Source organism: Hippocampus guttulatus, chromosome 12, assembly GCF_054856545.1.
Source record: "Hippocampus guttulatus isolate MCC_2025c chromosome 12, RoL_Hgut_1.0, whole genome shotgun sequence".
Lineage (NCBI taxonomy): Eukaryota > Metazoa > Chordata > Actinopteri > Syngnathiformes > Syngnathidae > Hippocampus > Hippocampus guttulatus.
Window position 1 is genome coordinate 4446079 of NC_141272.1, and position 14042 is coordinate 4460120.

General features: G+C 41.9%; 2 protein-coding genes across 2 annotated transcripts; both read left to right on the forward strand.

The window, feature by feature from the left end:
• Nucleotides 1-8: 8 nt before the first annotated feature.
• LOC147197016 (lebercilin-like protein) lies at nt 9-4455 on the forward strand. The gene is made up of 8 exons (XM_086125298.1): nt 9-458; nt 538-749; nt 1325-1570; nt 2011-2148; nt 2300-2369; nt 2452-2579; nt 2739-2817; nt 3453-4455. The coding sequence occupies exons 1-8, from the start codon at nt 284-286 to the stop codon at nt 4136-4138; spliced, it is 1734 nt and encodes a 577-aa protein (XP_085981424.1). The 5' UTR covers nt 9-283; the 3' UTR covers nt 4139-4455.
• Nucleotides 4456-5940: 1485 nt separating this feature from the next.
• On the forward strand, nt 5941-12454 carry LOC147197017 (uncharacterized). Its single transcript, XM_086125723.1, has 8 exons — nt 5941-6130; nt 6225-6433; nt 7156-7401; nt 9962-10099; nt 10223-10292; nt 10378-10505; nt 10622-10697; nt 11181-12454. The coding sequence occupies exons 1-8, from the start codon at nt 5941-5943 to the stop codon at nt 12452-12454; spliced, it is 2331 nt and encodes a 776-aa protein (XP_085981849.1).
• The last annotated feature ends 1588 nt before the right edge of the window (nt 12455-14042 follow it).

The window sequence follows — 14042 nt, forward strand, 5'->3', positions numbered from 1 at the left end:
AAACCTTTTTTCCCGACCGGGTCTATGAACGACCGGGCCCGTCTGTCTGTTCAAAATCTCAACAAAAAAATTCAGCGTCTTTCTTCGTCAACAACGTGGTCACGTGATATCACACCCATTTACGGCCGTTAGTGACATTTCTCCTCACTCTTTGTTTTGACTTAATGACACCATAAAGGCTCGAGGTCGGGGGTTGGAGGCAATCAGGTTTGAAGTGCGGCAGCTTTGGTGGCGTTTAAAGCTGGTGGCCGTTGTATGTTCTTCTTCCGACAGCAAGGAGGTGATGAGTGTGAACCTGCCAGACTTGGCACCGAAGACTGGGGAGAAAGGTAATGCTGTAATGTGCAATGGAAAGGCATCTACAACGTGCCCTCTGCCTGCAGTCTTTACAGGGCCGACCAAGTCCCATGTACACAAAACCTTAGATGACAAACTGGTTCCATATCGAAAGAGTGGAGGTAATTTATTACGGTGCCAAGCCGTTTTGGAATGTCAGCATCCATGTCACTGCTATCCGCAATAAACCATGAATTTTAGATTACAGACTGAGGTTGCCTCCGATCGACGAGAAACCAAAGACTTACGAACTGTCAACAAACCTCACCATTAAAGATCTCAAGCGACAAAATGGTAACCTCCAGCTGCAATTGGTAGTATTCAAGACGCAGTCCAAAGTGATGAAGAATGTCCTACATCGCCACTCGGTGGCAGTCCAGGAATACCAAAGATTAGAAGGCAGTCTATCTCAGGTCGGTGGACTGTAATTCATTTCGCACTGTTATCTTCCCGCACTCTCTCCACTTCATAGAATTATTATTTTTATAAATGTAAAAAGAGCGGACCCGCTGTAAATTCAAAAAATGACCACCACAACGTAAGTTTGGAAACAAGTGACTATGGTATGGCTCAGTCGAGAATTGGGGGACAATTTTGGGACCCAACACGTTGGGGAAAACGGACCATTTATTTCTTTCAAGAAAAAAACGGATGCTAAACCACACTATTTACATTATACTGCAGGGTGGGCTGTATTCATCATCTGTCATGATGTGCTCAGAGCACTTTTGGAGTGAGTTGCCTGCAGTGCAGTTTTTTTTAAATAAAAAAAAAGTTGTCGTAAAATATAGTATGAATTTGGTTGCCACTTTGTATTGATTCTTACCATGTTTTAATCTTTGAAGCCTGAAATGCGGCAACAGGTAAAAAAGTTGGAATGGGCCCAAATATACTTAAGCAAGCCACTGGACCTGAGGTCTGACGCCTTGAATGAGTCCTCACAGAAATGCACGTTTCATCAGAATATCTCAATCTATCTGCGTTCTAGATACAAGATCAGCACATCAATGAGGTCAAGGCCATGAGGAAGTTGCTTGGCAAGACACGCAGCAGCTGTGACACACTGGCGAAAAAGCTGCAGGAGTCAGAGAAGGAGTTGTTGGACTCAAAAGACAAGATCCTGCAGCTTGAATCACAGATCTTCCAAAATCCCACCATGCTGGAAAAGGAAGAGCTCAGCCGCAGGTTGGATGAGGCTACCGTAAATCTGAAGGAGAAAAACAAGCGGATATGGGTATGTTTAGGAGCAGCATGGCTCAGGAGGTAGAGTACCAGACTGTATATCAGCACTATAGAATGCGTGTGGGGGTTCAAAGAACTGTCAATTACTTCACCAGATATCAGTAGGATGTGAATGTTTTCAGTCATCCTTTTATTGGACTGGTATGATTTTTGTCATGCTAATTGGTAGCTTTTCCATGTTACAGCAAAGGTATAAGGGTGTTTCCGTCTTGGATACATTGCAAAGGCCTGTTGCAGCAACAGAATTGAGACGCAGTTCATGAGCAGCCCTGCAAAGGGTCGTTTCTTTGGCCTCCCCCATCTTTTCTCAAGACATGAAAAACATAATTGGAGGACAGATTAATCTGTATGTCAGGAACAGGTGTGCTCATGATGTTCAACAGTGTGTGATTGTGGTTATTGATTCACTTTTTGTTTCATCCTTTGTTTTAGGAGTTAGAGAAGAATAACAAATTGCTTCAAAGCACACTCCATCGCCACATAGCAGGAGAGCAAAGAAAGCTGTCCAAGACCAACGACGTGTTCTTCTCTCTGCAAGCACGGGTTTATGAGTTAACCAGAGAAATTAGAGTAGGTTTAAACCAGCTGTGTGTCTCATATTACCACAATCACCACATTTATTAGGATATGTGTAATTTCACCTTAATCACACTCAGCTAACTGATTCTAAGCTTTGTGAAGGTATGCCAACTCATATATTGGTGTTGTTTTGTTCAAACAGGAACGAAAAAAAGAACTGGAAGACCACAACATACCCACTCTGCGATTCGAAGATTTGGCGAACAAAAAAGGTCTAGTAGCTTAGCACATCCCCACTTTGCTTGTTGTTACAGCAGTCATGGCTGATATGTGAGGCTCATTTTTGATTTGCAGAAACATTTAACAAGATGGTCCAGACTGAGGAAACAATCCCTATAATGAGTGGGAATGCATATTCAATCAGGTCAGGCTCTGCCGAGCCTGACGATGGGATCCAACAATGGCTGAGATCAACCAGCACAGTATGTGATTCAAATAACATTTGAGAAGTCTGAAGCACTGTTTCATTTCTGTGACGCACTCTTTCACCCACAATTATAGCATTTATTATTTTCCATTCATTTGTGGGGAGAATAGTCTCAGGGTGAGAATACTACTGATTGTTGTTGAATGTTTTCCAGGATCATGTACCAGGGGGGTCATTAGCAGTTAGATACCTGAAGACGAAGCGGAATGTGGAGGTTACAAAGAAGTGTACAGGTAAGCCACTAATGTTACCAGTAGTTCACTGTGCTCAACATAAATACACCCAAACTGATTTGTTTGTTTGTGAAGATATATGGTAGGTAAATAGTTTCAAGAAATAGGTACCGGTCGGGGCAGCCCGGCGGTCCAGTGTTTAGCGCGTCGACCCCACAGTGCAGTGGTACCGGGTTCAACTCCGGCCTTCCTGTGTGGAGTTTGCATGTTCTCCCCGGGCCTGCGTGGGTTTTCTCCGGGTACTCCGGTTTCCTCCCACATTCCAAAGACATGCATGGCAGCCTGATTGAGCACTCGAAATCGTCCATAGGTGTGAGTGTGAATGTGGATGGTTGTTCGTCTCTGTGTGCCCTGTGATTGGCTGGCAACCAGTTCAGGGTGTCCCCCGTCTACTGCCCAAAGACAGCTGGGATAGGCTCCAGCACCCCCCCCCCCCCCCCTCCGCGACCCTTGTGAGGATAATGGATGGATGGTGGTACTGGTAGTTTTAGAAACAACACGCAACCTTTTTTGCCTAAGGTGACAATAGCCAGTGACCACCCTTAAATGCACCAAATATTTTACTTTTGTGCATTTTGTCCTTCAAATATTTACAAAATAACCCTTCTCCCCCACACCCCCCAAAAACATTTCAGACTTTCAGGAAATCCCCACTCACCAAATGGCAGGAGACCATATTGAGAGCAAGGAGGTAACGAATGCTTCACAGGAGTCAATGGAAGAGGAGCTTGATGAGGATTGGATACGCAAACAAAAATGCCCAGGCTCTTGCAGATTTGCTCAGACAATCGTCAGAACGCCCCCTCAACAAAAAGGACACAAACGCACCCAAATTCGCCGTAAGTACGTGTTCAGTCCAGTGACTACAAATCTGCACTTGGGGAAACCAGCTTACAGTGGATTGGACCAGAAGTCACGTGAGAGTCAGACTCGTAGACAAGCACCAACATGGAAATCAGAGGAAGAAGATACTCCCCCACATGACTACCAGAATTCCCAACCTGATCTGGATCCTTCTGACTCAAGTCTTGTTGACAGTTTTGAATCTCCTCAACAAAAAGGACACAAACGCACCCAATTTCGCAGTAAGTACGTGTTCAGTCCCGTGACTACAAATCTGCACTTGGGAAAACCAGCTTACAGTGGATTGGACCGGAAGTCACGTGAGAGTCTGACTCGTAGACGAGCACCAACATGGAAATCAGAGGAAGAAGATACTCCCCTACATGACTACCAGAATTCCCAACCTGGTCTGGATCCTTCTGACTCAAGTCTTGTTGACAGTTTTGAATCTCCCCGTGGGACATATTCATGGAGATGATATTTCTATTTTTGACCAGTGCTGCCAACTCATCAGCAAGGAAAGTAACTATTGGCTCTGCTGGTATTAGTAGTGGTTGTTACCATAATGTACTATACTTTTTTGTGTATGTCGGTGTTAGGATTTGTTAAAATCCATATAATTTTGACACTTATGTCATGTTTTACTTATTATGTTGGCATGCCAACTAAACACATTGTTGTTGTTAGTTTAGTGGGACAGCACAGCACGCAAGTCTTAATTTGCCCAAAATGTTTTTGTATAAATGTGATTCTAAAGTAAAATAAAACTTAAAAACCTCATCATTTGTTTTGAGACTTCAGCTCGGTGACCATCAATGCGATTAAGTCCAAAGGCTCGATATTTGTAAAAAAAAAAAAAAGTGCCAGTGCATTTTCTTTTACGCCCCCATTGCACTGGACGATTTGGTGGTTGATATCACAGTTCTCTTAACGTTATGCCTACTGGAACTAGTTTTAAGTTTTGGCGCTTGTGGTGTAACACTAAATGTTTAACTTGGCTATAAACAGCCTATGCGTATATTTACACACCGTGCGGCAGACCTGCACCGGGCATGAACATAGCACCCAAATGTGTTTTGCTTTTTCTTTGGCTTCTGGTGACACTACCACAGAGTGATACCAATGATGGCAAAGAGTGAAAGTGTTCAAACTGTTGAACCCGCTATGAAACATGAGAACAAGAAAGTGCCTGGTTCCTCACGAAAATATGAGCAACAAAATGATCCGTTACATGCCCAAAATATTTTTACCAATCTCACACTGGGCAATGACAATATTTAACTGAAACACGCTGTTCCGATTCTGGTGGCGCAGAATGCATATTATTGAAATCAATTCTTTGCAAGTACCTTTGGTGTCTTTAAAGAGTGAGTTGTTCTACTTTATTGACTTTGTAGTTTTATTTCACAGTGCTTGGCTTGATACAATTATGATTGTATTATGGCAATTAAGATGTTTTGATGTTGACTTTGGGCAAGAGGTTGGCTATGGCTTGGACACAAATCCAACAGTTCATTGTTACAGTACTTTTTTTTTGTTGCACAATTTGCTGTTATCTTAATATTGATTTGAACTGCAAATTTCACACCACAACACTCAAAAGGTCAGTGGGCACCTTTCCTCTGAGAACTTCCCTGGTTGATGGCAAGGTGTACCCATCAGTTGTTAGTTTTTGTCTTAGGCTCATGATGTTAAAAAAATAAAATAAAATAAAAAAGCAGGATGATGAGGACTGTTTAAATAACATTTTTAACTGACCCAGGAAATGTATTGGTTGAATCATGGATCAAACACTTGATGCTGTTCACCTCCTTAGTTAGAGAACAGCAAAATTAAAATAAATAAATAAATAAATAAAAATGCAGGAACGTTGACAAGTGGCCATGTGCATTCAAAAGTGTTGGAAACTTGAACAAACAAACGGAAGCACCTCGCCCCTCGCCTAATTTCACATCAAGTAACCCGTGCAGCATGACCTAATTGTTGAGAGGGGGCGTCGCGGCCGCGCCCACCCGCCAACTGTTGACATCATACCATTTGTATGATGTCGCCCGCGTCGTCCACCTGTAATAAGAATAGGCGTCGTCTGTATCTGTGCTCTGATATGAGGTTACAACCGATTGCGTCATTAAAAGCCACACTGAAGTCGGATTTGGAGCTTCACAGCCATGTAACGTGAGCCGCCGATTTTCATTGGCGTCTGGCCGCCTCTCTTGCATCTGCGTTGAATTTTTTTGCAATGCGTCTGTAGAAGGGAGAAAAAGCTGCTGCAAGGGAGCGATGAGCGTGAACCAGCGGGACTTTGCACCGAGGTCAGGGGCCGAGGGGGATGCTGCACGGTGCATCAGAGACTCATCCCAAACATGCTCTCTGCCCAGACTCCTCAACGGCCAGCGCTGCTCTTTGCAAACTAAGTCATATGCATACAAAGCCCAAGAGGACAAACTGAATCCTTACAGGCGAAGTGAAGGTATTCAAACACCGCGCACTTCGCTATAAATCTGTACACGTCATTAAATTAATTACCGTGTAAAAAAAAAAAATCTAATATGTCATCCATTTAGCCTCGAAGCTGAAATTGCCACCAATTCGGGACACCGCAAAGTTGAGGGAGCTGTCTGCAAACAACATTAAGGAGCTTAAGAACCAGAATTATGTGCTGCAACAGCAACTGAAAGATTCCAAGACCGAGAACAAAATACTGAAGAACGTTTTGCATCGCCACACGGTGGCGCTGCAGCAATATCAAGATTTGGATGGGAGCATTTCTCAGGTGAGTGGCCTTTTGTATTGAGCTAGTGCTGTTTAGACATAAAATGATGCTCGGAACCACCAGAGGTGGCAAAATACTCACACGCTGTATTTAAATTAGACATGTATGAAAATTACCGCGGAAAAACTACCAAGTAGAGATTCAAGTCATTTCAGTAAATGTTCAGTAAAAATGAAAAGTTACTGTCATTTACATAGAATACCCGTTTTGAAAACATGTCACAGTGGGAAAAAAAGCAGGAAGCGAAAAAAAAGGCCATGCTTCACCGAATCCAGCTGCCAATGCTGTGTCAGCTATTTGAATAAAGTAGGAAATACAGATCTGTTTTCAAACGCGTAGGGACAGAAAGTAAAACATACTCAGAAAGCATAATCAAGCAAGAAACAGATACTTGGAAAAATATCTACTGAGGTACATTAACAAAGTATTTGCACATCAATGTGCTTCCCGTGCATATAGAGAAGTACACAGAAAGTAGATTCATAAAAATAAAATACAATTGTCCACTCATGGTGTCGTGGTTTAATTGCCTCTTTTCTCACTGAGTGACGGTGGTGAATATGAGTATAAATGTTTGTTTTGTCTTGTCATGTGCTCTGTGATTGACTGGCGACCGCTCTTGTGTGTGGGCTTCCTGAGCCCAAAGTCAGCAGAGTTTCAAATCTGCAAGATGTGCGTGTATTCCTCGTCGATATTCCCAGACATCTTTTTGGATTTTCTAGATACAAGACCAGCACAGAAACGAAGTCAAAGCTTTGCGGAAGTTGCTCGCCGAGACACGCTCGAGCCGTGATAAGCTGGCAAGGAAGCTGCAAAGCACAGAGAGGGAGTTGTTGGACTGCAAAGACAGGATCAGTCACCTCCAGTGGAGGGTCAACCGGAACCCTAACCTGCTGGAGAAGGAGGAACTCACCCATAGGCTCAGTGAGTTCATCATACAGCTGGAGGAGAAAGACAGGAGGATACAGGTATGTTTTAGGGGCAACATGGCTCACGGGGACACCAACATGCACAACCTTCCACGACCTTGAATTGAATTGAATTAAATACAACTTTATTGTCAAATGTGCTGTACGTATGTGTCACAAAGTACAGCACAGATGAAATTTCTTCCCTCTCAACATAAAACAAGTACCTTAGGTACACTTGTACTATCTCATAAGATCTATTTCAAGAGATGTGTGCGTTTACATTGACAATACTGAGACTCGGCTGGGATAGGCTCCAATATCCCCCGCGACCCTTGTGAGGATAAGCGGATCGGAAAATGGATGGATGGATAGAATGTCATTCTGTAGCGGCATGAACCTCCAGAAAGTTACTCCTAAATATTATACACACGTCAGACAAGAATTGTTGAAAATATAACAGACTGCATAGACTAGGAATAATGTATAAGACAGAATTGTGGAGATGGTGTCTGTTTTTACCATTTCAGTTTTTTGGACATTTTGGAGGTGGCACAGTGGTTGACTGTTTAACACGTCTCCCTCAAAGTTCAGAGGTGCAGGCTTTGATTTTGGGCCCGGCCTTCCTGTGTGGAGTTTGCATGTTCTCCCCATGTTTGCGTCTGTTTTCTCTGGGTACTCCGGTTTCCTCACACATTCCAACAACATGCATTGCAGGCTAATGGAACACTCTAACTTGTCGCTAGGTGTGAGTGGGAGCTCCAATGGTTGTTCATCTTTGTGTGCCCTGCAATAGGCTAGCAACCAGTTCACGGTGCACCCCGCCTACTGCCCGAAGACAGCTGGGATAGATTCCAGCACACCCGCAACCCTCGTGAGGATAAATGGATTAGAAAATGGATGGACATTTTCTGTATGGTTAACCCAATTATGTAGTTGGGTGTGAGTCACACCCCCCACCTCAGAATCTGAGCATGTTGACATATCCGGACAGTTCCGAATTAGTTAATATGGCTTAGTTCATTTCCACCACTAAATTGTGCAATTTACTCGCTAGTTATGCTTGCACCCCAAAAATGCATCTTCACTAAAACGACAACATGTCGTGGCTGGAGATTTTGGACGAAAGCAAGAAGAACAAAGCCAATAAGGAGGAGGAGAAGACGCCGACGTCTCCCATTCGGGTTGAAGTTTCCGTTTTAGAAATTCCCAAGGGAGGAGGCCGTGGAGGGTGGGTGGTAACTAAGGCCACTTTACACTATCGAGCAACATCGGATTTTTTTGATAAATGCGATGTTTTTATGTACTACTTCACATTACAAAAACAAATGCGACTTTTAATGTAAACGTAACGCATCTATATGACAAAAAATATGAAAAAATATTGAATATGAAAAATATGGGAAAAAAATCTATATTCCTAATAACTTCGCAGATTCACGCCAGATTGTCAGTGGTTTAGCCAACACTCCCCCGCACACGCGGTGTTCACACCCCTTGCATGGTGTTGAACGCACCTACGTACCTGCAGATGCAAATCTGTAATTTGTTGTTTGTGATTTTGGTCTCTATGTCTCGGGACTATATAGGACTGCCTTCATGTTGGTGTTGAATATCTTGATACTCAACTCAACTCAACCAACTGTATTTATAGAGCACTTTCAAACAGCCATCGCTGCATACAAAGTGCTGTACATGGAGCAATTTAACATAAACAACAAACAGTAAAGCAAATCGGTAATAAAGACGGCAGAAATACTGTTATAGAGGGACAAAGTTATGGATTTCCAAATGGGTCGCAATGTTTGTGTATGACCATCCAGTACTACTATGAAAATGCCCGTTTTCTGTTCGGAGCCAAATTTTTCTTTGTGTGTCTCTTTAAATGCATGGTGCAGTTCCCAAAAATTTAGTCAGTTGCATTTTTAACAACTGGACATTATTATCATTGCATTTACATACACCTTGATTGGCCTTCTGTATTTCATTAGAACAGTGGTTCTTAACCTGGGTTCAATCGAACCCGAGGAGTTTGGTGGATCGTCTCAGGGGTTCGACGAAGACTCTGCCATACAAGTAAATTAAAAAAAAAAACCCTATACTTATGTCTTGAAATTTTATTTACTTTTTTTCTGTTTTTAATAAATGAGTTTTTTAAATGTTTTGAATTTGTTAAAAAATCCTATTTATATTTTTCGCTAATGAAGGGTTCGGTGAATGTGCATGTGAACTGGTTGGGTTCGGTACCTCTTAAAAGGTTATCCACTGCATTAGAATATGCAGGTGTACCTAATGTTGTGGCCAGTGATTGGAGCATTGTTCAAACAATTCTGCCGCAGAGTGTATCAAAATGTCATTCAACTTGATCCTGAACATGCTTTTGTATGTTCTCATCGGTGGGTTGGCACCATTCATGTCGACATACATCATTGTCTGAATTTGCAACTGCAATCATAGGATGACAATAGTACATGTGTTCCATTTACCATTCCGTTTGTGCTAAGTGGTAATAGATGCAAGCGTTAGTCGAATTCCTGATCAGTGGAAACTACAATCATTTAAAAGAAATTATTCTATGATTTAATTTTTATCTATTTTTTTCCCCCATTATGTGTTGTAGTTCTTGGAGAAGAGTAACATGTTGCTTCAAGGTTCACTCAATCGCCAAGTAGCAACAGAATACAAAAATATGTCCAAGACCAATGAGATGTCTTTGGGTCTGCAAAGCACAGTTTCTGAATTATCCAAGAAAACTCAAGTAAGTTGAAAGTAGTGTGCTAGTTTCATTACTGATAAAAAACTAAAACAAAACAACAACAACAACATTGGTTTGTCAATATAGCATTTACAGTAATTTCCATTTTTAATTCTGTTTTTCAAGCTTGACAAAACAAGAGACGCAGAGACTAATAATATAAATACTATCCGATCACGAAAACATGGAAGAAAAGGTACAGTTCCATAAAGACTTGCTTTGCAGCTTTTGTTTCCTTGTTAGTTCTCGGCGGCGTTTGACACAAATTTGTGATTTTGCAGCCAAACAAAGCAAGATGGTCCAGACGGAGAAACTTGGCTCAACAACCAGTGAGGCCGACAGTCGGATCAAGTCGGACCTTTCCGGGACTGACGAAAGGGTCCAAAGGTGGCAGAGCCCTGACAGCTCGGTACGCCATTTAAATAATTGCAGTGTTCGACTTTTGGCTCATTATTATAAGCATGTATGAGGCACAATAATTTGGTCTAGTCATATCAAGAAATTAATAATGGTGATGTTTTTCAGGATTATGTACCACACAAATCTCGTACAACTGAACAAAGGAGAAAGAACAGCCAGAGGCATTCTGATAAAAAATCAGGTGAGCCACTCATGCCACTCAGTACCACGCTGGTCCAAATTATTTTCATTTGTTTATTTTGCCACGTAACATATTGGTTCAAACCTGTAACTGGTTCGAGACAAATATTTTGCCGGGTGTTCATCATGGGGCTTTTGTCACTTACAAGAGTGATGTCGAACAATAAAAAAATGATCATACAGTACTACATCTCCCGGTGCCTATGTAAACACTAAAATTCACTGCAAACAATTAAAAACAATAAAAAACAGAATGGCAGTGAATAGGTAAAACCTGATGGCACTAAGTAAAGTGGGTATCGGACAAATAATCCAACTACCTTAAAAATGATAAATGGGTGAAAATTATTTCAAAATTTGATAAGTTCATTGAGCATTATTATCAGAGGCAGTTTTATAACAGATGTCATTTTGATATTGGGGAATTTTGAAAAAAGGTCACAAAAATGGGTGAATTTACAAAAAATCCATTTGTTAATTTCAGCCTGCGGGGATGCCCAGTATCGCCAAGAGGAAAGGCGGGACTCATCAGAAGATACGCAGGAGTCAGAGGAGAGTGATGAGGAAGAGGATGAGGAAAAGGAGAAGAGCAGGGATGAGGATGACAAGGGGGAGGAAGAGGAGCAGGAGGAGGAGGAGAATGAGGACAGAGAAGGCCAGGGGAGGTCAGAGGGGCACAACGGTGAAGGAAAGGAGGAAAAGGAGGAGCACGATGATGAAGATTACGAGGATGAGGGAATGGACCAAAATGTGGAGGAGGAAACTGAGGGAAAAGAACAGAAGTCAGAGGAAACGAGGTTAGAGGAGACATTTGAGGAGACCGGAGGAGAACATGAGGAGGGGGAGGAATGGGACTATGAGGATGAAGATGAGGAGCAGGAGGAGGAGGAGAATAAGGAAAATGACGAAAAAGTGTATGTGGAGGTCCAGCTGGAGGAGAAGAATAAGGAGAACGAGAAGAAAAAGAAGAAGAAGGATGAGGAGGATGATGATGAGTGGAAGAAGATGAAGAAAAAGAAGGAGGACAATGATGAGGGGAAGAAGAAGAAGAAAAAGAAGGAGGATGAGGCGGACGATGATAAGGGGAAGAAGAAGAAGAAAAAGAAGGAGGAGGAAGAGAGAGGAGAGGAAGAAGAGAAGCTGGCGGAAGAGGACGAAGAGAAGGAGAACGCGGCAGAAGAGGCAGAGGAGAACATCGAGGTAGAGGCAAAGCTGGAGGAAGAGTTCGAGGAGAGGGAAGCGGTCAAGCAAAGGAAAGCGCAAGAGATGAGGGAGGCGCTAGATGAGAGGGAGGAGGAAGAGGTCGAGGAAGACGATGAGGCACTGGTGATTGTCGAGGAGGTGGTGATTGTCGAGGGCGTGAAACAACAGGAAAAGAGGAAGGAGAAAGGAGATCAGAAAGACATTCGGACATACACACAATGCTCTTTGTCGTGCCTTCTCAACGAGACTAAGGGGGTAACTTCACGTGAACCAAAACGATGCTCAAGGCCCAAAAATCGGCGTAAATATAACTTCACCCCAGTTACAAAGAACCTGCATCTGGGCAAGCCAGCCTACAGCGGCGTGCAGTTGAGGTATCACAAAGGGGCAAACGTGCCAGTAAAAGAGGAAACCCTTTACTGTCGCAATCGGAGACGTTCTGCAGAAATGATAGAAGATGTCTATCTGAGCGACGAACAGACGAGCCAACCGGATGCCGCCAGCGACAGTTCGGATTTGGATTCAAAACACAATGACTCCCCCTCATGGACTTAAAGCAACAAACACTTATGGCCAATTGAACCCTTTTTTTTTCTTTGCCCTGGCTCTCCATTGAATTGTGTCAGCGGTAAAGAATGCCTTGTGTCCAGTTGGCTCCATTGCCTTTCTGGCATGTGTAAAGACACTTGAGGGCACAAGACATTTTATTGTATATATGTACATTTGGTCTTAATTCACTAACTTCCTGGTTTGTTTACATGCAACTTCCTGGTTTGTTTGAGAGCAGGATAATGCAAAAACTACCTAATTAATTTCAATGAAACTTTGGAGAGGTATGACATGGACCAAGGAGGCAATCATTAAAACATTTTGTAATTTGCATTTTTATCACCTTCAGCACTGGAGTGCAAGGCTCCAGATGAGCACCACTACCAGTCATCGTTATTCACTTGTTGATTTTGATCGTGACAAATGTGACCTTTTGCATTAACTCAGCGAGCCTTCTTGTGACAGGTAACGTTACATTTTAATGTTGCTGAGAAAACGGATTAATGGCGTTCGTTATCTTGAAAAGTCATAATAAATAACAGTAAACACATAAAAATATGCAATATATACAACAAATCAAATGAAAAACAATAAATACAGTGACCTGTTTATTGTGGCGGATATTTTCCAACCCGCCAGTGATGTAAAGAACATAATTATTTTTTTAAACATTTAAACCTATTAAAACACTTTTATGGGTATTCCTTGGCACCTGTTCTCTTACTGTCAAGAAATGGGAGGCTCATGTGTCTGTCTGACGAAATGAAAAGGCTCATTTTGCACAGTCCTCCACTAAAGAAGCCGAGCGTGCTTGCTTCAAGCTCTTGGTCACTCCAGGTTGGAGCTCACTGTAAGAGAGAATGAAATATTGTATATTTAAAATCTTTAACCATACCATTTATTCTAATTTTAACCCAAAATCTACTAGATTACATTTACATACTCTTTGTACTTGTTTCTAATTTTATTGGTTACATAAGCCAAAATGCTAGTGCAATTAAGCATCAAAGTCACGGTCATCATAAAACTTGAAACAGCCTCTAAAAGAACATACTAGGAGAAGCAACACACAGAAAAGGTTTGCACATTAACCTTGGGCCAAGAGAAGATATAATAGTGCTACACTGTATAAGGACAAACAAACAAAACTTTTGCTGAAGTCTGCAATATATTGGTGGTGTGAAAGGCAAACTGCGATTTCTCGGGGGCTCTCGATAGGGCGGCCGGTAACTAACCATGCGCTCAAACTAGCTCTCTGAGCCATTTCTAAGGTTAAAACAAAGTTAAAGGGCATAGGTGAACTAAGCGCCTGCGAAGACCAATTGAAAGACAAAAGCCGAAGTACTGAAAAACAGGGAAGCAAATGGATTTCTTATGTTATTTTATAAGAGATTCCTAAAGCTTTTGCACATTTTTTACAGTTAGAAAAAAAAATCACTTTTTGTCAGGGAATGTCAATTAAGAATTTGCTTGAAATGATATTTTATTTCATGCTGTTTTTTAAATAAATATATATATATATATTATATAATGCTCATTTTATGTGTGTGTGTATGTACCACAAAATATTTTTGCACATTGATGTTGCAGTTTT